The 24181-nt window shown below is 40.4% G+C and overlaps 1 protein-coding gene across 2 annotated transcripts in view; it reads left to right on the top strand.

Annotated features, from left to right (window-relative positions):
* The window catches only part of TCTN3 (tectonic family member 3), a 30610-nt gene extending 18199 nt beyond the window's left edge, over positions 1–12411 (top strand). Inside the window, exons 14-15 of one of the 2 annotated variants that reach the window (XR_008378923.1) lie at positions 10372–10754; positions 11634–12411. Coding sequence is in view for 1 of the 2 variants with exons in the window: in XM_053585108.1 (XP_053441083.1) it covers positions 10372–10599 (228 nt within the window). In the remaining variant the exon portion in view is untranslated. Of the gene's footprint in view, positions 1–10371; positions 10794–11633 lie in introns of those variants that run through there. The other variant, XM_053585108.1, reaches the window with a different exon arrangement.
* Positions 12412–24181: the final 11770 nt, after the last annotated feature.

The following is a 24181-nucleotide window of genomic DNA, read 5'->3' as shown; positions in this document are numbered from 1 at the left end:
AATTTTTTTAATTAAAATTAGTTAAAAAGTAAAAGCATAATTTTTAGAAAGTTCTCAAAGACTAACTATAAAGTAGGAAAAAATTTAAGTAAAAAACTGTATCTACTTCCCTATCTTATAGTATTATAATTTAATAGCTAAATGTTTATTGAACATTTACTATATGACAGGTACTAATAGTATTTTGGAGGGTCAGGGTTTTTTGTTAAATGTTAAATTCTCCCAACAAACCCCTAAAGGTAAGAAGCATTCATTTATGTGGTACTCTGCTGCTTATAATTTTATATTAATTGGGCCTTTAAAGGGTTCTTAAAGTTGGGATTAATAAAATAAATTACATCTCATATCTACATATGCCTTTTTTGTTTAAAAAATAAATCTCTACAGGGCGGCGCCTGTGGCTCAGTGGGTGAGGCGCAGGCCCCATATACCAAGGGTGGCGGGTTCAAACCCGGCCCCGGCCAAACTGCAACCAAAAAATAGCCGGGCGTTGTGGCGGGCGCCTGTAGTCCCAGCTACTCGGGAGGCTGAGGCAAGAGAATCGCTTAAGCCCAGGAGTTGGAGGTTGCTGTGAGCTGTGTGAGGCCACGGCACTCTACCGAGGGCCATAAAGTGAGACTCTGTCTCTACAAAAAAAAATAATAATAAAAAAAAATAAATCTCTACAAAGAAACAACTAGTTTTATAGAGCATTCTGTATCAGTGAAAATCAAAACAATGAGTATAAAGTACCATGTTGCATCCTCTCAAGACCAACAGTCTAAACCTTTCTAAAATTATAGCATTTAATTCTTATTTATCACCAAGAGTCACCTGCTCTCCATTATCTGGGTGATCCATTGTTTGCAGTTTGTGCAACTAACGTGGCTTTGAGGTAAATGGCCTATATCTAAATCAAGTTATTTGACCTCTCTAAATCTAAGTTTTCTATTTTATAAGATGGAAGTTAATAAAGTTGTGAAATTAAATGAGCTCATAAAAGTAAAACAGCACACCTATTAGCACAAAGTGAACACTCAGTAACTACTCTTTAGGTTATTATTATTTTTATCTTCATAACTTTTTGGCTCTAAGCTTCCATAGCAGTGGTGTATAAAGAAGTTTTGAGGCAAAATACAAAAGAAAGAAAGCAGGTAGTAGAGCAGTTTTTTTCAACCTTTGATGGCTATCACCCATAATAAGAAATATATTTTATATCATGACTCAGTTTTTAGCACACTTACATATAAAATGGAAATAAAAATTTTATAAAACAATGCTTTTACTATAATACGGACTGTACTCTGTGATATTTTCTATTCTATAATTGTTTATTCTATTTTTGGTTTTTTTAACGTTAGATAAAACACTTATTTTTTTTATTTCTGAAAATTTATGGGATATATGAGAACTTTTGTTACATGTATATAGTGATCAAGCCAGAATATTCAGGGTATCCATCACTCAAGCACAATTAATATTTTTTAAGTGTAGTCATCCTACTCTGCCATCAGACACTGAATTTATTCTTTCTTACTATATATTTGTACCCTTTAACCCCCTTCGTTTCATCCTCTCCCCATCTCTTTACTTACTCTTCCCACTTCCTGTTATCTATTTTTCCACTCTCTACCTCCATGGAAAAATGCTTTTAGAGGACATATCTTTTACTGTATTCCGAATTCTTACACTGTTTTATTTAACAAATATCTTTTATTGATTATAATTTAGTCAAATAACATATGCTACAAAAACTTCTGATCTAGCTACCTGGCTGTCCAAGTTGGTCTTAAATCTTATGGAGCCCAGTAAGAGAATCTGTTAAACACTGTTGATGAACTAGAAAAATGCAGATATACAGCATTCCTTATGTAGTTTCAAGGGATTTATTGGGTTATTAAAACCAGGCCTTTGCTACAATCTCATTATTAAAAAGGGAATATACTAGGAAAGATAAGGAACACTAAACAAAGTAATTTAAGAATAATTAAACATTAGATTTTAGAGATGATTGCTATAAGAGAAAGGACTGGAATTGTCTTAGAGAATACCAACCTGACCTCTCTTCTGAGAAGAAACAACAGTAGTACCACCAGTGGACGTGATCGTTGTGACAGTAAAGTTTCTGTCATGAAAGCCTTTCTTTTATAAGAATCAATCAGCCACTATTTGCCTCTATCTCTTAATGAATTAGTAAACTATAAAGTACTTTGCCCGTGTTTCCTTTTCTTAATAGCCAGGATAGAAGAAACTGACCTAGTTTATTGAGTTTTGTTTTTTATTATTTTATTGCCTTTTTTAAAAGAACTTTTTAAAGTTTTCTCATTCTTCCATGTTAAAATATATAGCCACTTGAGATCTTTTCCTGATACATGATGTTCAACCCCATTTATTATTTAACATATTCATTCTCAATTATGTATTTGAAAATTAATATATTCATTTATAGCTTTAAAATAAGTGAGGGAATTTAAGGATTTTCATGGGCTTCTCCATGAATTGTATGTTCATCCCTAAGAAAAGCATGGAGATTCTGGAGGAAAACTTTACATAGGCCTTTATAATATGCTTTATAGTAGAAATCACCATATCTGATTACATTAAATTAAAAGATATTTGTAGATATAACAGATACAATTCATGTTTTTGGATAGGAATCTGAGGTAGACAAATAACTGCAAAGCACATTTTGGAATAGTTCAAGAAACTTGAATATGGAATGTATTTTAGATAAAAATGTTATTGACATGAAAAGGTAGAGGCTATGTTTTTTAAAAAGCAGATTACAAACAGATTTAGAGTATGATCTAATATGTTTTAAAATGCACATATGAATATATAGGCGAAGGTAATAGATATTGATAGTGGTATTCTTAGTGATGGGAATACGGTGTTTTTATTTCTTATTTTTACTCATCTGTAGTCTGTAACCCTTTATAATTTACTGTTTTTATAAAATTAAAGTCACTAGGGGACATGTAAAAACAACTAGATGTTATTCAGAGATTATTTTATTCAGTTTTAATTACAACACCATGAAAAAACAAGTTAGGAACAAGTTAGCAGAAAGAATAAAAAGACCTCGTCAATATGAGACAATCCTGAGAGAAACGAAAGGGGACTTCATGAATGGTTCAATGGAGAAGACTCAGCAGTACAATGTCTATCCTCAAATCAATCTATAGACTCAATGCAAATCTAGTAAAATCCTAGCAGGCATTTCTGTAGAAATTGACAAGCTGATTCTAAAATTTGCATAAAAGTGCAAAGGACTTAGAATAGCCAAAACAATTCTGAAAAAGAACAAAGTTGGAACATATATAGTACTTAACTTTAAGACTTAAATTTCAGACAGTGTGGTAACTCTGGTATGAAGACAGAAGAGAGGGTCCAAAAATAGATTCACAGATCACATCAATTCAGTGGAAACAGGAAAATAGGATAATTTAACAGTGCTTGAACAACTGGATAAAACTAGAACTACTGGCTAAACATATTGTAGGGGAAAATAGGAACTCTAATTCCTGTCTTACTCCATACACAAAAATACTTATACTGAGATTACAGACCCATACAGAAAATCCAGAGTTACAAACATAGGAGACTATCTTTACAAATTTGAAGTAGGCAAAGATTTCTTAGATATGAAACAAAACTAAGTGATAACACTAAGACTTTAAAAAATTGATAAATAGGACTTTATCAAAATGACATCTCTTCTCATACCTTCCTGAAAACAAGAAGGCAAGCTAGTTTAAGAGAAAGTATTTCTCAATATATTATCTGACAAAAGACTCATCCAGAATATAAAAAAGGAACTCCTACAAATAAACAATATAATGACAGAATAAACAAAAAATGAAAAAAAAGTTTGAACAGATGCTTCACAAAAGGAAATAAACAAATGTTCAATAAATGTAAAAAAAGTATTCAACATCATTAATCATTAGCGAGATGCAATTGAAAAACATGAGATACTACTTCATGGCCATTAGAATAGCTAAAATCAAAAAGACTGACAATTGGCTTGGTGCCTATAGCTCAGCGGCTAGGGTGCCAGCCACCTACACCAGAGCTGGTGGGTTCGAATCCAGCCCCGACCTGCCAAACAACAATGACAACTGCAGCAACAATAACAAAAATATAGCCGGGCGTTGTGGTGGGCACCTGTAGCCCCAGCTACTTGGGAGGCTGAGGCAAGAAAATTGCTTAAGCCCAAGAGTTTGAGGTTGCTGTGAGCTGTGACGCTACAGCACTCTACCAAGGGTGACATAGTGACACTCAGTCTCAAAAGAAAAAAAAAAAAAGACTGACAATCATCTTCCAAGAATGCAGAACAACTGGAATTCTCATGCATTGCTAACAGGAATGAAAAATGGTACAACCACTTGGCCTTAAATTTTACAAATGCATCTTCACTATGACTCAGCAATTTTACTCCTAGTTATTTACCCAAGAGAAATTAAAATATATGCTCCAAGAAAGGTTTGTACAAGAAATTCATAACAGCCTTATTCGCAAAACGAGAAACAACCCAAATACCCGTTATGAGGAGAATGGGCTAATCAGGGTTGATTACTGATAAAAGGCAGAAAATAGTTGTTTTCTGGAAGACAGGGAATAGACCAAGGAAATAGACTGAAGGAACTAACTCTGACCTGACAGACATGCTAGATCTTGTTTGGAGTACTGGCCATATGGCATATACAGTTGGCAAAACTCATTTAAGTAAACCCTTAAGATATACAGTATATATATCTTACAAATTGTACCTTAATAAAAATATTAAACAGACATTTAAGAAAAGTGAAAAGGAAAGTCACTATCTAGGGGAAGATATTTGCAATACACATACCTGACAAAGTTCTTGTATAGAATAAAGAACTCGGCTGGCCTCTCATAACTCAGTGGTTAGGGAACTGGTGGGTTCGAACCCAGCCTGGACCTGCTAAACAAAAAAACAAAGCCAGGCATTGTGGCAGGCACCTGTAGTCCCAGATACTAAGGAGGCTGAGGCAAGAGAATTGCTTGAACCCAGGAGTTTGAGGTTGCTGTGAGCTGTGATGCAACAGCACGCTACCGAGGATGACAAAGTGATACTCAGGCTCAAAAAAAAAAAGAATAAAGAACTCTTACAACTCGTCAATGAATTACACACTTGAATTTATTCTAGTTCATAGTCTGAATGTAACTACAGAAATATACATCTAAGAAATAGCATCTACAGCTTTTTCTTTAATAATGTCGTTTTCGGGCGGCGCCTGTGGCTCAAGGAGTAGGGCGCCGGTCCCATATGCCGGAGGTGGTGGGTTCAAACCCAGCCCTGGCCAAAAAACCACAAAAAAAAAAAATAAAATAATGTGGTTTTCATTTGTAATGATTTGACATAGGAGATTACACATACTGGTTAAAAATTGTGATTATACAGATGTAATGTAATATATTGGGTGTACTTCCTGTTCCCAAAGCCAAACAAAGCTTAATTCAAACTGTTCAGGTTGTTACAAAGTAAATCTTATTTTGTGACAAAGAATTTTGCTGCACTATAAATTGAATTGAAGCAAATAAGCACCCCCACACTTTACAAAGCGTTAAAATTGTTGATGGGAATTTCTGAGGTGAACATTGTGAAGTATTATAGGTTAAAGTAGAATAAATTAAGTCAACCATACATAATAGAACTGCATCTGTAATAAAAGAAAAGTTTGGATTGGACTAGCTGTCTTTTGTCTGGCTTGATGAAAGAAATGAGGTAACCATACTTTGAGGGAGATATTTTCCTGTTGCAAAAAAAATGAGATAACCATACTTTGAGGGAGATTTTTTTCCCCAATGCTCTTAATGTACATGCTGAAGAGTGAATTCTCTAAATTTTGCCTCCACATAACTCTAAAACAATAATTAAAAAACTGTAGAGTTCAAAATTCAAATATAACACATTGAAGGGCGGCGCCTGTGGTATAGGGTGCTGGCCCCATATACCGAGGGTGGCGGTTTCGAACCCGGTCCCAGCCAAACTACAACAAAAAAATAGCTGGGCGTTGTGGCGGATGCCTATAGTCCCAGCTACTCGAGAGGCTGAGGCAAGAGACTCACCTAAGCCCAGGAGTTGGAGGTTGCTGTCAGCTGTGACGCTATGGCACTCTACCGAGGGCAATAAAGTATTGAGACTGTATCTCTAAAAATATATATATATAACACATTGAACATAACTCAAAAACCTTTATTCTTCATGTGGTACTAAAATCCAAATTCTGAAATGGGTCAGTAACATTCACTGTTATCCAGTAATTGAACCTGATAAGTGCAATTCAAGTTCCTTTTAATTGGACTATCCACTGCATAAGCTGCATTTGTTCCAAACCCTTACAATTAATGGAGGGAATTTTTTTAATATATGAAAGGTAATAAGCATTTCATTTGAAGTATCTGCTAATAAACAAATGAATTAACTAAGCCCAACCATTAGGGATCCTAATAACAGTGTGGTGCGAAGAATAGGGCATCAAATAGATTTGTAGTTGCTGATTGTTAAATAGCTATGACATACTTTTACCTTGTATTGCCTATTTTTAGTTGCCTGTTTCCAAAAATAACTTTTACTCATTTGTTTAAAAAAAAAAAAATCTTATTGAGTGCTTACTCTGCACCAGTACTATGCCCGAAGCTGGGTATAAAGTGGTAAGGATAGACATCATCCCTGGAAGGTGTGAGGCAATACTGAGGTTGAAGTTAATTCTGAACTGTCTTAACACTGCTGTAGAAACTCACCAGCAGATACTGATCACATGAACTCAGGTGGGGGTTAAGAGGGCTATGAGAAATAGACAGAATTTAGAAGTTTTAGGAGTGGCCACAGATTAAGACTTAATTTCCTTAGATGTGGAGGTTGTGCAATACCTCGATAACTGTCCCAAATATAAATTTGCTTTTTGCGGTAACCCTTGATTTCTTATCCTCTCCCCTCTGCTTTTCATTGTCCCTGCCTCCTTGTTATCTGCTATTATTGAGTCTTTCATGGTTCTACATAGAAAGTCTGCTTACTTCTAGTGTCTAGAAACTTTCAGGTGTGGCCTCTTTCCTATGAAATACTGCCTCCATCTGCTTTCTGTTTTCACATATTATGGTATCTTCTCATTTCAGTGGAGATGGAGTATTTGTATTATATCTGTTTCTTGTTGGGTTGGAATGAATTTGAGATAGAAAGGGAGAAGACATGTCTTTACACTACTGTCTTAAAATCAAGTCTAGTCGTTGCTCTTGATGAGCACATAAAGTGAGTCTAAAAGAACAACTCTGTTCAAACTACTTTTGTGCTTTGTTTTTTTGTTTTTGTTTTGGTTTTTTTTAATCATTTCCTTTTTTTTTTCTTTTATTGTTGGGGATTCATTGAGGGTATAATAAGCCAGGTTACACTGATTGCATTTGTTAGGTAAAGTCCCTCTTGCAATCGTGTCTTGCCCCCAAAAGGTGTGGTACACACCAAGGCCCCACCCCTCCTCCCTCCTCAAGCTGTCGCCCAGGGTAGAGTGCTGTGGTTGCTCACAGCAACCTCCAACTCCCAGACTTAAGTGATTCTCTTGCCTTAGCCTCCCAAGTAGCTCGGACTACAGGCATCAAACTACTTTTGTCATGTAGGGTTTCCTAGCCAGTGAAACACCACTATAGACTTAAAGATATGTTTTGAGGCGGCGCCTGTGGCTCAGTCGGTAAGGCGCCGGCCCCATATAACGAGGGTGACGGGTTCAAACCCGGCCCCGGCCAAACTGCAACCAAAAAATAGCCGGGCGTTGTGGCGGGCGCCTGTAGTCCCAGCTACTCGGGAGGCTGAGGCAAGAGAATCGCTTAAGCCCAGGAGTTGGAGGTTGCTGTGAGCTGCGTGATGCCACGGCACTCTACCGAGGGCCATAAAGTGAGACTCTGTCTCTACAAAAAAAAAAAGATATGTTTTGAGACAGGGGCCTAAAGAATGACTTCATGAGCTCATATTTATCTTAGAGAAGTCAGTTCTGGGTGTAGGCTGGCCACAAGGGTCCAGAAATTCCCTGATTTGGGACTTTGAGGAGGCTAATAACAGTGCTATTTTCCCTGTCTGAATTTGAAACCAATTAAAAGGAGTCAGCTAGAGGTAACAATGTTGATGTTAATACTGCTTAACACTGGGTAGGTAGAGGTGGGTTGGATATGTAGCAGTGGGCTTCCTGGTGTAATACTACATTCTTCCATCAGGAGGCCATCGCCCCAATTCCGGCCGGAAACTGCTAATGGGCAGTTTCAAATTGCCTTCCTTGTAAAGGTTTAGAGTCAGAATAGCACCTTAATTAAGTCTAGTCCTAGACAAAACTGAACCCAAAGTTGAAAATTTATTACCTTTCTATTTCCCATTTCAGAGTGAGACTATAATAACACTAACGTATCTCAATAATCTCACCTGCAAAAATTTCCTAAAAACTTGAATGTATGGGCGGCACCTGTGGCTTAGTGAGTGGGGCACTGGCTGCATCTACTGAGGGTGGTGGGTTCGAGCCAGCTGCAACCAAAAAAAAAAAATTGGATGTATATCCTTTCCCCATTATAAAGTTCCTAGGGAGAAATTAAAGTCTTTTTTTTTTTTTGGCCGGGGCTGGGTTTGAACCCGCCACCTCCGGCATATGGGACCGGCGCCCTACTCACTGAGCCACAGGTGCTGCCTTTTTTTTTTTTTTTGAGACAGAGTCTCACTCTGTGCCCTTGGTAGAGGACCATGGCATCATATCTTGCAGCAACCTCAAACTCTTGGGCTTGAGCAGTCTTCTTGCCTCAGACTCCTAAATGCTGGGACTATACATATGCACCACTAAGCCCAGCTAGTTTTTCTGTTTTTAGTAGAGATGGGGTCTCGCTGTTACTCAGGCTGATCTTGAACTCATGAGCTCAAACAATCCACCTGCCTCAGCCTCCCAGACTGCTAGGAGTACAAGCATGAGATACCATGTCCAAATGAAATTAAAGTCTTAATAGTAAATCCTTTCATAAGTTAAAAATCCAAAGAAAGCTTATTACTTAAGTAATATCCATTTTCTTTGATTAGGCTCAACCAGTCTTTAATGCATGGTGGAATCAGGATTCCCTTGGCAGCTTCAGCCCAGGTTGGCCATCCTTATAATGCATATGGTTCTTTCAGCACCTCAGAAGTTGCATCAGCTCTATGCCCAGTACCTCACGAGCTTCACTTAAAAAAAAAAAAAAAAGAATCCAAATCACATATGCAAGATTATCACAGCACTGGCTCCACACCAGCTTAAAAAATAAACAAATGACAGTACCTAGAAGGGTTATTCCAGGCAAAATTATATTCCCAGAGCATGGTATTTACTGCTACCAAAGATCACAGCAGATAATATGGGTGTCAGAATAAAGGAAGGTGAATGGAGAAAATCTTCATCTCAGGTTCAACAAGATGTTTACTGGCTAATTATAATCTGAAGTTTACTTAGTTAAGCTCAGAGTCAGAACGAAGGTAATTCACTTTAAGTAAACATGATTCCAGTGTTTGATGTCATCAGGTTGTGACCATATCCACCCAAAGCTGCATCCTAGATTAGATACTTGGCTTGAGTCAGCCTGAAAATCCCTTCTCCTGGAACATCTGTTTTATTTGACTTGAATTGGTGGGTGGTTGCCAGGATCCTTTCTAACCCTGAGAGTCTGTAAGTTACCTTTCTACAATTTAAGAAAAAATAGAATTGCCACTACTTTCATTTGTACATAGTACAAGTGTGCTGTTTCAGAGGCTTCTGGAGCCATCTGAGCCCTGATAGGGTAGCGCTACTAAGCACATAAAAGCAGCCATTTTGCCATCTGTTCTGTGATATCAGACAGCTCCCAAACTAGGGGAAGCTAGAGTTAGTGTTTAGGTAGATGTAACTGTTCACAGTTCTGGTGTCATGGACTGTTGGTAAGAAATTCGTTTCCTGGTGTCTCACTGAAAGAGAATCACTTGGCGGCACCTGTGGCTCAGTGGGTAGGGCGCTGGCCCCATATACCGTGTGTGGCAGGTTCAAACCCAGCCCCGCCAAACTGCAACAAAAAAATAGCCGGGCATTGTGGCGGGCACCTGTTGTCCCAGCTACTCTGGAGACTGAAGCAAGAGAATCTCCTAAGCCCAAGAGATAGAGGTTGCTGTGAGCTGTGACAACACAGTACTCTACTGAAGGTAATAAAGTGAGACACTGTCTCTAAAAAAAAAAAAAGAAAAAAAAGAAAGAGAGCCACTTAGGACCAATATTAGATAAAGGCTATTTTGCATAGAATAATTTGATTGTGGTCTGTCTTCAGAAAAAATAACAACAACATCCAAGTTAGAGGGCTGTATGAATGGGCACTGACCTATCGCTGACTTTCTTCCTGTAGGTTACCCAAGAAGTTTCTTTGACAACTCTTGTGAAGTTTGTGGATATTACCCAGAAGCCAGAGCCTCCAAGGGGCCAACCCAGAACAGACTGGAAATTGCCATTTGACTTCTTTTTCCCCTTCAAAGTGGCATTCAGCAGAGCAATAGACTCTCAAAAAGCCTCAGTCTCTCCCATCCTTATCCTGTGCGTCTTACTACTTGGAGTTCTCAACTTAGAGAATAAGTGAAGAAAAGAGAATAATCAGATTTCAGTATTCCCTATGGGAAGCTCTGAGGCAGCCTGCTTTTCTTGGCTAAACAGACCCTCACCTGCCTATGACCAGAAGAGAGCATTTAGCATAATAGAAGACACAACTGAAGGAATCTTTATATATGAAAGGAGGTATTTTATAAAAGTATTAAAAATATTTTATTCATCATAGCTCTCTGCTTAGGGCTCTACAGGCCTCATGGTACAAATTAGGTTCTCTGTTACTTAATAGTCACATCCCAAATGGGAGGTCATGGACTGGCCCCACTGATGGTTTTTCTTGTTTTGTATATTTATTTATGTAGGACAAGAGAACATATAAAAACAAAACCTTCAGTGGAATCAGTCCCTGACCGCCTCCCCCTTGGAATGTGACTGGTGGGAAGGCAAAGAGCTTTCTTTCCTCCAGTCCTTTTGGTTGTGTTATGTATGCCTAACTAAAGGTTTGTCAGATCTTCATCAATCTGCCCCAGGCACAGTTGGGCCTGGGAGAAAGAGGAACACGCTGCCACCATCACCCAGAGTGAACTCAAGAATAGCTGTCCTCTGACTGAAGAATAGGATGGTTGAGGATAGAAAACTGCCTGTATGTTTTGTCTGGTTCCTTGGCCAAAGACTGGCCACACCCTTTGCCCAGGCATGAGTGGGGAAAGCAATTCTTTCCACTCAGTTTCTAAAATAAATGTGGAATCCCTGCTCCCTTTTCTACTAGCAAATGACTGCCATTTATTTCTGCTCTGTCCTTCCCTCCATTGTGAAGAGAAACAAAACTGATTGAGATCTTTGTTGTACTAATTCCAGCAGCGTGGCAGAAGTTCACTGACCTCTGATCTGTTTCCTGATTATTTTTCTACATTTGAGGTTTAAAAAAAGAATTCATAAATAGCACAATAGCATTTAAATCAGGGGTCTTAGGTTGTTTTTTTAGGAGATACACTCTGAAGACCCCAATTCTGTGGCACTGACATTAGTAGTGAGTTCAGCACAAAATCTATTTTTTTTTTTTTTCAGCACAAGGCAATGGCAGCTTACAAAGGTTCCTGCCTACCTGGCCAATTCAGAAATTCTGGCATACAGAATAGGAAATGGTAATTTCCTATTACTATTCTTGAGTTTCTTGAGTGGAGAAGAATTGGTTGGGAATTATGGTAGAGAATTTGGAAATCAAGGAAGCATAAAAAGGGTTTAGGCCTGGAACAGATTATGGTAGCCTGGTAATGGCAAAATTTTGGTGGAAGATAGGTCCAATCTAATTGATTTAAACTTTAAGTCCCTTTTACAAAGAATTGAATGTAAAGGACAGGATGTAATATAATACCCCCAATGAATTTCTTTGTGGAAGGTGGAATTGTAAAGTACAGCCCCTCAGTGACCCAAGAGTTTAGTGGGGGAAGACTGACATGCGACACGGGAGACATATTTATTCAGAGAAGCAGAAAATCAATGAGGCCTAAATAGTGAAGGGCAAGCTTGGAGGCAGTGGTGGGATTGGAACCGATGTGGCAGTGTGGGTAAGAGTGGGTGAGAGGAAAGAAGTGATCCTAGGAGAACAACCAGAGTGAAGTCCCAGGGGTTGGTGTAAAGTGGAGAGTTGGGAGGCTGAAGTGACTGTAGTAGAAACAGTGAATGGGCAGAACAGAGCTAGTATAAGCAAGATGGTAGCTCGTTATGTGGGGATTTGAAAGATAGCCAGAGAGGATTGGGAGACAGGGTTTTTTTACCCGCAGTATATTAATACTCTGAAATTACATTAGCCTTTAAATAAAGCATATACTTAGTTATAATCTTGCTTTATGAGCAGAAAATTCTCATTGTAAACACCATCTCCAACTGGCTTATCATTTTGCCCCATTCTAAAGTACCTAGAAATTAACCAGTTTCTCTGGAAGAAAGTGGCAAAGTTCTCATAGCAGTTACTGCAAATTAAAGGAAGTGCTTCTGTGCAGGGGGAGTCTTTGGAGGTGGGAAGCCGGTGGCTCAGTTCCCACCAGAGTCCATTGCACAGACATTATTTAATTCAGCAACCTAGCCTCTTGGGGGACCAATAGTAATCTTCTTAGTTCCATCCCTTTTTCTACCAGTAAATTATCAGCCATTCGACTTACACAGATGGTCTCTATTGTAGTATATTCAAATTTAAGGAGCAAGTTTTACTCTGAAGGGATATGAGCAAAAAATTCAAACTGGGTTTTTCCTCCTCTCACACCACAACAGTTAACACAGAAGACTTCTGTGACCAAATGTGTGGGTGACAGGATGTTTCCACCAGCAGGTGTCCTCTAATTCAATTCTGACACTACCTGGAAACAGCCCCAGCTCCCATAGGTTGAGGGCTCAGTTTCTAAGTCTGTCCCCTTCTCCCCACCAGTCCACGTCCAAGCCTCTGGAACTTCTGACTAGCTTCAAGTTGGGGTTCCCATGGCTTCTGTCTTTGAGTTTGATTAATTTGCTAGAGCAGCTCACAGAACTCAGGAAAACTTAGGATTTTTTTTTTTTATTGTTGGGGATTCATTGAGGGTACAATAAGCCAGGTTACACTGATTGCAATTGTTAGGTAAAGTCCCTCTTGCAATCATGTCTTGCCCCCATAAAGTGTCACACACACCAAGGCCCCACCCCCCTCCCTCCGTCCCTCTTTCTGCTTTCCCCCCATAACCTTAATTGTCATTAATTGTCCTCATATCAAAATTGAGTACATAGGATTCATGCTTCTCCATACTTGTAATGCTTTACTAAGAATAATGTCTTCCACTTCCATCCAGGTTAATACGAAGGATGTAAAGTCTCCATTTTTTTTAATGGCTGAATAGTATTTCATGGTATACATATACCACAGCTTGTTAACCCATTCCTGGGTTGGTGGGCATTTAGGCTGTTTCCACATTTTGGCCATTGTAAATTGAGCTGCAATAAACAGTCTAGTACAAGTGTCCTTATGATAAAAGGATTTTTTTCCTTCTGGGTAGATGCCCAGTAATGGGATTGCAGGATCAAATGGGAGGTCTAGCTTGAGTGCTTTGAGGTTTCTCCATACTTCCTTCCAGAAAGGTTGTACTAGTTTGCAGTCCCACCAGCAGTGTAAAAGTGTTCCCTTCTCTCCACACAGCCAGATGAAGGGATTCATAGGGCAAGGTCTGGAAGGGTCCCAAGCACAGAAGCTTCTGCCCAAAGCAGTGGGAGTGCAACATGCTCCTGGCACATGATGAGTTCTTGTTCACCTTCCTGTACACCTCCGTGTGTTCAGCTCTCCAGAATGTCTCTAAACCCTGTCCTCTTAGGCCTTTTACGGAGACTTCACTGACCTGTGGCTCAGTGAAGTCATGATTATAGCATGAACATATGTTAAAATGTGAGTGGTCAAAAGGGCATCATCTAAAACCGGCAGACTAGGGAAACCTAGCAAGACCTGTCTATTTATATTCTTGCTTGCCTCACTATGCAGTGTTCTCTTTCCTCTAGGGTACGGGATAGAGCCCTCTCTGAAAATGGGGGTTTTATGAGCCACACTCAGATTAGAGTCCTGCTTTGGACAGGACAAGGTCAGAGAAATTCTGAGGCCAAAAGTACCCCGACATTATATTATAACAAAAGACTGTAACAAGGGCTGCAGGAATTATGAGCCAAGAAGCATGAATAAAAACATGTATATTATATCGCAGCCACCCTCAGTTTTCGAAGATAGGTCCTTTCATCAAAAGAATATACAACTCAGAAGTTCTGCCACATTACAAGAATCCTGTTCACAATTCATCCAGTCTGTCATTACATGAAGATGTCTCCAGGGTGAGGCCACTCAGGTTTGTTTGCAGGCTTCCATTGGATCTCGTTAGGTTCCAAAAGCAGCAGTGGTCTTCACCTTTTCAGGCATCTGGCATAACTGAGCTCAGAGACAATGTAACAAAACTCGCTCTGAGCCTCTTTGGAGGTGTTAATGTAATACTGGATTTCCCTCAAATTATAACTCATATTCACTCCTTTACCCCCAGTTGCTATTCCTTCTTTTCTCCATTAATAACCTTTGGAAGGGACGTTAGAATTACTAGTGTGCTGGTCTTGATTGTAGGCAGCAATACTCATCCAGCAAGTACCTCCTCCTCAGTCCATTCCCATTCAGATAAGGTAAGCTTCTGATAAGGTAACGAGGTATTGACCTAGGGAGCCATTTTTACCACAAGACAATATAGCTGCATTCCCTGTTAACCCCAATTTTACACATCTCACCTCTATCAGGCCTTTAGGAATTCTGACATAAGCTTTTGAAATATAGTTTCTTGCTTGAGAATCACCCCTGCTTCTAATACAATTGTGGCCCTGGCCTTAGGACCATGCATCCAGTAGGGGAAAGAAAAAAGAAATAAAAAGAAGTTGAGGTGATGTGGCAAAGAAAGAAAGAAGTATAATCATTATACCAGCTTACTCCTCCCTTATAAAAATTGCGTAGTGATATGGGTTTCCTTCCTCATCCCTTATTACTCAGATCAACCAGAAAAATATCTGTGTCTTTTGGCATCCTTTTAACAGGCCAGTTCATTGCCCTTCTGCCTGACCATGTAACCAGGCCATTGGCCACTACCCATGAGGAAAATCTAGCAGGGACACTTCTTTAGTCTCACTCAAATTGAGTGTGAGCACACACCTGTGAAGACATGTAAGCCAGCCCTTCATGATTGTATCTCCCTTTGTTTTAGAAAACCAGTATTTCATTGCTTGTTCCACTTGTTTATCAAACTATTATTCTGAGAAGGTTGTCTTTGTCCATTGCTGAACATTATGGGCTATAAAGTGTGTTTCTGCGTCTGAAGAGATGATAGTTGGCTGTCCCAATCCATGCCATATGTTCTGTTCTGGTTTTCCTGTAGCATCTGAGCATTTGCATCTTATACCAGATTAGCCAAAGCCCACTCCAGAATCAGTCTCTATTCAAGACATATTTGTATTGATCATTACATTGTATGCTTATATCAAAATATCACATATACCCCATAAATATATACAACATTATGTATCCATATTATTTAAGAATGTTTAAAATTGTGAAAAAAGACTTATTTATAGCCCCCAGGGCTACCAGCATCAGTCTCACTTTCCAGCTATGTTTAGGGCTTTTCCAGCAGGGAATCTATCCCACAGCCATCAGCAGTCTCTCTTTTGCTGGCAGATAGAACAATTCTTATTGGGCTGTCTAGAATCAGCCCAACTCTGTACTACTGTAGAACCCCCAAATCCACTCATTTCATGGACCCTGGTGGCCACTTCAAGGGAGCACATGAGGATATCTGCTTGTCAATTCCAGTCACCTTCCAAATCTGGAAATGGGTTCTTCTGATGGCCATCAACATATCTTATTTCAATGCATTCCCCCCATTTCCACAGGGTATGGCCCATATGGGCATCCCTTTAACAGGTCAATTCTCCATCGCCCTTCTGCCCAACCATGTGACCAGACCCTTGGCCCACTACCCGTGAGTCAGCCAAAACCCAACACAGGAGCTTCTACCACTGTTCAGTTATTTCTGTTAGGAAAAGAGCATGCAATTCCTCTTTGATCAGAGTGGCGTCCTTCCAACCAGGATGTTATTTACTATCATCCGCAACCAAGCAGCTCTTGATCAGTCAGTTAAGGGTTGTTTACAGGGCACTGTCTGAGTGACATTAGAATCTAGAAGCTCCTCACACAGTTCTAGAGGCGGTCCTAGAGGAAAAGAGGCTACCTCCTCATTTTTCCTTCTTGCATTGTTCAGGTAGCATGATCCTGTATAAAGCATTTCCTTTTTATTAGGGAACTCTTTTGGGCACTGACTCCTCCATTAGAGTGTTTCTCGGACTTCACTCAAGACAGCAAGGGTATTTCAGGTGTCAAGATCATTTTATGTCCTCAGTCACCTGTGTAACTTACGTTAATGTCCCATAACAAAGCAGTAAATGTCCCTTGAGTGAAAATTCCGTAGTCCAAAGTCCCAATAGTCATCACTGGAAGGGGCTCACAGGCTTTTGCCATAAGCCCTCATAACCACTCCACAGGGGGCTCTCAAGTGGAGACTGTCCCTGCCAGCACTCCTGCTTCTGCTCTATGCTGTGCGGGTTCAGGCAATCTTTTGGGTACCCATTTAGCCCTATTTAGCATATCTAATTAGTATTGTTCCAAGGATGGTTACATGCCTTCTGTTTTACAGTACTAGGTAGGGAGAACATCCCTCAGTCATATGCAGTATCCATGCTCATGTGGCGGTGAGGGGAAAACTCCTTTTCCCCTAAAGTTCACTGAAGGCAGACTAATAAGAGGAAGAAGTTTATTTACCTTGCCATGGGGAGAATAACAAAGTGATTCTCAGTGGACTCCAGGTATTTTTATGTTTTTATACCCTCCTTTTAGAGAGGAGGAGAGGAGGAATATAGGTAATTCTGTTTAGGGGCAATGAATGGTTGCCAGGGAGAATAAATGGATGGAAGAAACAGATTGACTTGTAAATTAACCTGAGAGACAGGTATTATTTGGACGAGGTCTGGTTACATTCTTGATTTTCTTTCCTGAAATACAGTGAGATAACAGGGAAGGGAAGGGAAGTCAATTTTTTTTTTTTTTTTGAGACAGAGTCTTACTATGTCCCCTCAGTAGAGCACTGTGCATCACAGCTCACAGCAACCTCAAACTTGGGCTTAAGTGATTCTCTGGCCTGACCCTTCCAAGTAGCTAGGACTACAGGCCCCCACCACAACATCTGGCTATTTTTTTGTTATAGTTGTAATTGATATTCAGCAGGCCTGGGCTGGATTCGAACCCACCAGCTCTTGTGTATGTGGCCGGCACACTAACCACTGAGCTACAGGTGCCAAGCCGGAAGTTGATTTTTCTTTTGATGGGTCCCTCTGGTTATGCAGATAGAGGGAAAGCCCCTTCTATGGACCTATTGATCTTTAAGAGCCTTTAATTCAAAATATTCTGTATATCAAACAGTCATATTCTGGGGTGAAATTTCCTGAGCTCCTTCACTCATAAGATATTTAGGTAAAGGAGACATAGCTACTTTACATAAAGCCTATTCAAACACTTTAACTTTCATAATCCTGTCACCCCTTATATTTTTATGTTCTAGTTCCAGGAACTTCTATTCTCCACCCCTAGTCTAGTTTACCCCTTCTTGAGCAAAAGGTTTTGGGTCCCTAGCAGGGTGTTGAGCCAAGGAATCCTGGCCCTTTTGCCAGTCATTATTTTGATTAATCTACGTAAATATTGCCCCAGATAATTGCTGGTCAGCTTTCTCTTTGTAATCTCTGCCTCTAACTTAGTGAATTTCTCTAAAGGGAGACAAACACTACAAACCTATTTGGAACCCTTTAATGGTGGGGGGCCAGGAGAGGGAAGAGAGAGGGGAAAGAGAAGGAGGGAGGGTGCTTGGTGGGATCTCACCTAATGTGCACAATGAGGGTGTTCAGCACACCCCCAGGGTGAAGGACTCCACTATAACTTGAACTTCACCTTAGAAATGAAAAAAAAAAAATGTAACCTAAACATATGTACCTTCATATTAAGCCAAAATAAAAAATTTTTTTTTAAAAATGTTGGGCGGCACCTGTGGCTCAGTCGGTAAGGCACCGGCCCCATATACCGAGAGTGGCGGGTTCAAACCCGGCCCCGGCTGAACTGCAACCAAAAAATAGCTGGGCGTTGCGGGCACCTGTATTCCCAGCTACTCGGGAGGCTGAGGCAGGAGAATCACTTAAGCCCAGGAGTTGGAGGTTGCTGTGAGCTGTGTGATGCCATGGCACTCTACCAAGGGCCATAAAGTGAGACTCTGTCTCTACAAAAAAAAAAAATAATAATAATAATAAAAATGTTATGGCCCACATCACAAAGTCCCCAAACTCCATGGATGTAGAGAGAAGGGAACACTTCTACGTTGCTGGTGAGACTGCAAACTAATAAAACCTTTAGGGAAATAAGTATGGCGAATACTTAAGAAATTAAAAGTTGACCTTCCAGGGCAGCACCTGTGGCTCAAGGAGTAGGGCGCTGGCCCCATATACCAGAGGTGGTGGGTTCAAACCCAGCCCAGCCAAAAAAAAAAAAAAGTTGACCTTCCATTTGATCCCACAATTCCATTACTAGTTATTTACCCAGAAAAACAAAAATCATTTTACCACAAAGACGTTTACACCAGAATGTTTATTGCAGCATAATTCATAATTGCCAAATTGTAGAAACAGCCCAAATGCCCATCAAATGTATGAATGGATTAAATTGTCCTATATGTATATCATGGAATACTATTCAGCCATTAAAAAAGATGGAGACTTTATATCTTTTATGTTTACCTGGATGGAGTTGGAACATATCCTTCCTAGTAAAATATCTCAAGAATGGGGAAAAAGTATCCAATGTACTCAATACTACTATGAAACCAATATATAAATATTTACACATTCATATGAATGATAAAAACACAAATATAGTCTAGATAAAAACACACATATAGTCTGAAACTGGTTTCATTTAAGCATCCCATCATTGCCAACTCAAGAGGGGCGAGGAGAGAGCAAATGGTGGGAGGAGGAAGGGCATTGGTGGGATCTCACCTAATGTGAACAATGCAAGGGTACACTTCAAAATAACTAAGTAAATTATAAATGTCTTACCACAAAAAATAAGTGAGATGATGGTTATGTGAATTTAAGCATTCCACATTGTATATCAAATTATTACATTGTAGCCCATAAATGTATACAGTTATGATTTAATAAAAATTTTAGAAAATGTTGGGGGACAAGCAAGGGCTCCCTATGGTCTACCAAACCTTCAATACTATTGTATTCCTTTGTTTTGATCCCATAAAATTCCGTTTTATTCATCTCATTTCTAAACAACCATCTAAAGATTTCTACCCTGCTGGAATGATTCCCAAGCCTCTCCTCCCCACCCCTTCTCTCTTAGTTTCATTTATATCAATGTTTTCTTTATTTACCTTATTTCTTTCTTTTTTTTTTTTTTTTTGGTAGAAACAGAGTTTCACTTTATGGCCCTCGGTAAAGTGCCATGGCATCACACAGCTCACAGCAACCTCCAACTCCTGGGCTTAAGCAACTCTTTTGCTTTAGCCTCCCAAGTAGCTGGGACTACAGGTGTCCGCCATAACACCCGGCTATTTTTTTGTTGCAGTTTGGCTGGGGCCGGGTTTGAACCCATCACCCTCGGTGGGACCGGCGCCTTACCGACTGAGCCACAGGTGCCACCCTATTTACCTTATTTCTTAATAATGGTTTAAAATTTTTCACTTTCCTCAGATGATCCTTTAACTCCTCCAGCCTTCACTGTTCTCTTATTAATTAACCTAATGTTTCTATTAGCACCTATAAGACCTATCTAAAACAGAGGGGAAACCAAGGCAGCAAATTTGATGAGATTCTCTGACTGTAGGTCAGTTTTGCATAGTGTTACATGAGGTGCTCATACAGAAGGGACCCCATTACCCACAGCACTTACCATGACCTGGGTAATAGGCATATGATGTATATCCCAGTTATCATAGAGCCAGTTCCACATGGCTTGCATACAAAACACATTAGCTGCTTCATCCGGGTGTTCCATTTGGCATTTACAGGGTATAAAGGAAAATAAAAATCTCAGGACCCCCCCAACTCTTTATGCAAAAGGGAAGGTGGTGAAACCTGAAGGCTGAGTCATGTAACACTCCCTTCTGAATGAATAGCGGTTACTAACATTATGCATTAGCCAGATCCCCAGCCTGAGCCAAAGCAAGACCTCATCTCAAAAAAAAAAAAAAATAGTCCGACGTTGTGGCAGGCACCTGTAGTCCCAGCTATTATGCCAGAGGCTGAGGCAAGAGAATCACTTGAACCCAAGAGTTAGAGGTTGCTGTGAGCTGTGATGCCATGGCACTCTACCTAAGGTGACAAAGTGAGACTCTGTCTCAAACAAACAAAAAAATAAATAAATAAATAAAAATAAAACACCTCCCCCACTTTTGGAAATCTAAAATCTACATCCCTGCCTTGGGCCAGTGATATGGAGGGGCAGAGGAGTGTCCTGTATTCTTTGTGGGGCAGGAGATGGGAAATTGGTACTTTGAGATGGGAATATGTCATATCCCTCATTTGCTAGAATGTTAATAAATATCTCTTTCCTTTTCCCCAACCACTTGTTCTTATTCTTCCAATGTAGCCTTGGAGATAAGTATTGAGCTTTTGGTAACATTATTACAAAGAAAATAGATATTTGCTCCCTAAGAAGAATCTTCCTGACTATTGTATGTAGGAATGTTCCAAGTTATGAGGAATATCGAGTAACTTTCCTTTTTTTATCAGTGTAATTGTTTGTTCAGCATCCTAATCCTATCTTTTAAAGAAGTGGTTCCCAAATGCTCCCATGATCACTCCTGGGCTCAAGTGATCATGCCCCCATAACTTCCTGAGTAGATAAGGTGGTACACCACCATGCCTGGCTATTTTTGAAACTTTTTTTGTGGAGATGGAGTTCTAGCTATGTTGTCCAGGTCTCAAATTCCCAGACTCAACTCAAGTAATCTTTCCACCTTGGCCTCCCTAAGTGCTGAGATGACAGGCATGAGCTACCATGAACTGCCAGAATTAGGGGAGGTGGTAATATTTTTTGGTTTTGTTTTTTTGTTAAGAGCCAGGGTCTCACTCAGTCCTCCAGGCTGCAGTCCAGTAGCCTGATCATAGCTCGCTGTAACCTCAAACTCCTGGGCTCAAGTAATCCTCCTGCAACAGACTCCCAAAGTGCTGGGATTACATGTATTTTCTTTAAATCCCTAGTGCTTCTGATGTGCTGCTTGGTTTGTAAAACTATGCAATGTTGCATAATGTGGCTGAAACTGGTTTCATTTAAGCATCCCATCATTGCCAACTCATGAATACATCCACCTTTTCTCTGAGAATTCCCACCACTCAGAGCTTTGCTGAAGGGGTGGGTCTAGCTAGCCTCCGTGTTTCCATCCCATGCATGAGCCTTCTCTTCCTGTCACAACTGACTGGACTGAGAATGGAATCCTGAACCAAGTGGGGCCAGTAAGATTTTCTCTCCTAGGAATTTGGAATTAAGACCAAGACTTGAAGTCATTGGGAGTAGGCACTAATTGGAAGGATTTTTAAGAGCTGGGGAAGCTATTTTCCTACCAAATGTTCATTAATGGAGAGTCCATCATAAAAGAAAAGAGAGGTTGGCCAGGCATAATGGCATATGCCTATAGTCTCAGCTACTCAGAAGGCCAAGGCAGGAGGACTACTTGAGGCCAGGAGGTTGAAGCCAGCCTGGGCAACATAGCAAGGCCCCATTTTCTATAATTAAAAAAAAAAAATTATCCAGGTAGGGTAGTATGTGCCTGAAGTCCCAGCTTCTTGAGAGGGTAGGGTAGGGGGTCACTTGAGCCAAGGAGTTCAAGGTTACAGTGAGCTATGATCATTCCATGGGTGCTGTTACCCATGTATCCCAGCCTGGGTGACAGAGCAAGACCTTGTCTCTAAAAATAATAAATGAATAAATAAAAAAGAAAGAAAAGAAAAACTAGAACAGGCCTTCTAAAGTGGAAAATCCCCCAGTCCCTTGCCTCTGGCTATACCCACAGTTATCTAATTTGTGCTAAATACATGATGGGAATCTTAAAAGAAAAGATGAGGGCAGTTGTATTTCTTTTGTTTCTTCCACCCTACTTCAAACCCAAAGTGCTCGAGATTTAAAATATTCTATATTCTCATCCCTTGTCCAAAAGAACTGCTCTCCTCAATCTAGTTCCTAACTCATGAAATTGCAGCACCATCAGATTCTTCAGCAATAGTTCTCTCTCACCCTCCCACAATTTTTGTGTCAGAGATTGCTGTCAATTTCTGACACAAAATACATAGCAATGCTTTAAAAGTCATTGTTCTCTGTCTTTGAGAATGGTAAAATTCAAAATCTTCAGCATAGCACAGAAAACCTCTTTGCAAGGTGGGCACCCGGAGAGACATCTCTCTTGTCATGTCCCACATGCAGACTCTTTTCGTGGGGTTTCTTGTGTCTCTGAATGTTCCATCTCCTCTTCTTTATATGCTGCTGCACATGTCCCACATGCAGACTCTTTTCGTGGGGTTTCTTGTGTCTCTGAATGTTCCATCTCCTCTTCTTTATATGCTGCTGCACCCCCCTCCTCTTCTTTTTTTTTTTTTTAGTGGAGACAGAGTCTCACTGTACCGCCCTCGGGTAGAGTGCCGTGGCATCACACGGCTCACAGCAACCTCTAACTCTTGGGCTTACGCGATTCTTGCCTCAGCCTCCCGAGCAGCTGGGACTACAGGCGCCCGCCACAACGCCCGGCTATTTTTCTGTTGCAGTTTGGCCAGGGCTGGGTCCGAACCCGCCACCCTCAGCATGTGGGGCCGGCGCCCTACTCACTGAGCCACAGGCGCCGCCCCCCTCCTCTTCTATGTGAACTGCTTACTTCATGTCCTTCAAAGCACAATGTGAATGACAACTCTCTTTTTAAGGCCATCCCTGAAGGTCTGGGCACTTCCTTCTCAAGTAGTATCACATTGTGTTGTAATTATTTGTTCATCTCTCTCTCTCTCTCCCCTTGGGCTGTGAACTCAACTATGTGTTTTTCCACACCTACGGAATCTTGGCATACAGAGTAATTGTCTTAGTCCATTTTTTGCTGCTATAACAGAATACCACAGAGTGGGTACTTTATAAAGATCAGCAATTTATTTTTATAGCTCTGGTGGCTGGGAAGTCCAAGATCAAGCTACCAGTATACGATGAGAGCCTTCTTGCTGCATCCTCACATGGCAAAGGACAGAAGTGGGTGAGCCCGCTCATGCAAGCCCTTCTTATAATGGCATGAATGAGAGTGAAGCCCTAGGCCCTAAACATTAAACCCCACCTCCCAATCCCCTTGCCTGACCCCAGCAGTAACCAATGTTTAATGAATAAGAAAATGAATAAATAGCAGTGTTTTGGGGGACTACAGAAAGGCAAGATGTCTTCCTGTACCCAACCTCCAGTCAAGTGCTGCGCTCTCATACACCTGCATGTGCCCAGGTAATGGAACGTGCCTTTTGAGGAAAACACAGCAAGTAAGAAAGAGGGATAAAATCTGTGGTCTCGTTTTATGCGTGGATCTGCATTCAATTTTCGAATAGTTCTAATTGTCAGAGATTAAATAACACTATTTAAAAATGTAATGTTCTTACCACCACCATCGCTGAAAGAGAGTTGGGCAGAGACCATTGGGAAAACCTCCAGATGACTAGGGGACAAATCATTTGACTGAAGTGCCACAATGTTCCTATTTAAACGGCCAAACTTTGCAAATGTGTGTAAATTGATCCAACCTACTTTCTAGGTGCGCCTGGAATAATTGTAACGTGTGTAAACGGATCTAATTTATTTTCCCAAGCGTTCCTGCGGTATAAATGATCGACGCTAACAAGCACATCTTAGGAACTCCACCAGCAGCAGAGGGTGCCAGCCTTTCTCCCTCCCTGGAAGGAGCGGGGCGCGGCTTGGGGATGCTCCTTTGGCCCGGTCCCCCCCGGGGACCAAGGCG

The sequence above is a fragment of the Nycticebus coucang genome, chromosome 3, assembly GCF_027406575.1.
Source record: "Nycticebus coucang isolate mNycCou1 chromosome 3, mNycCou1.pri, whole genome shotgun sequence".
Classification (NCBI taxonomy): domain Eukaryota; kingdom Metazoa; phylum Chordata; class Mammalia; order Primates; family Lorisidae; genus Nycticebus; species Nycticebus coucang.
The sequence above is the reverse complement of the archived record's forward strand: the minus strand, read 5'-3'. Positions and strand labels throughout refer to the sequence as shown.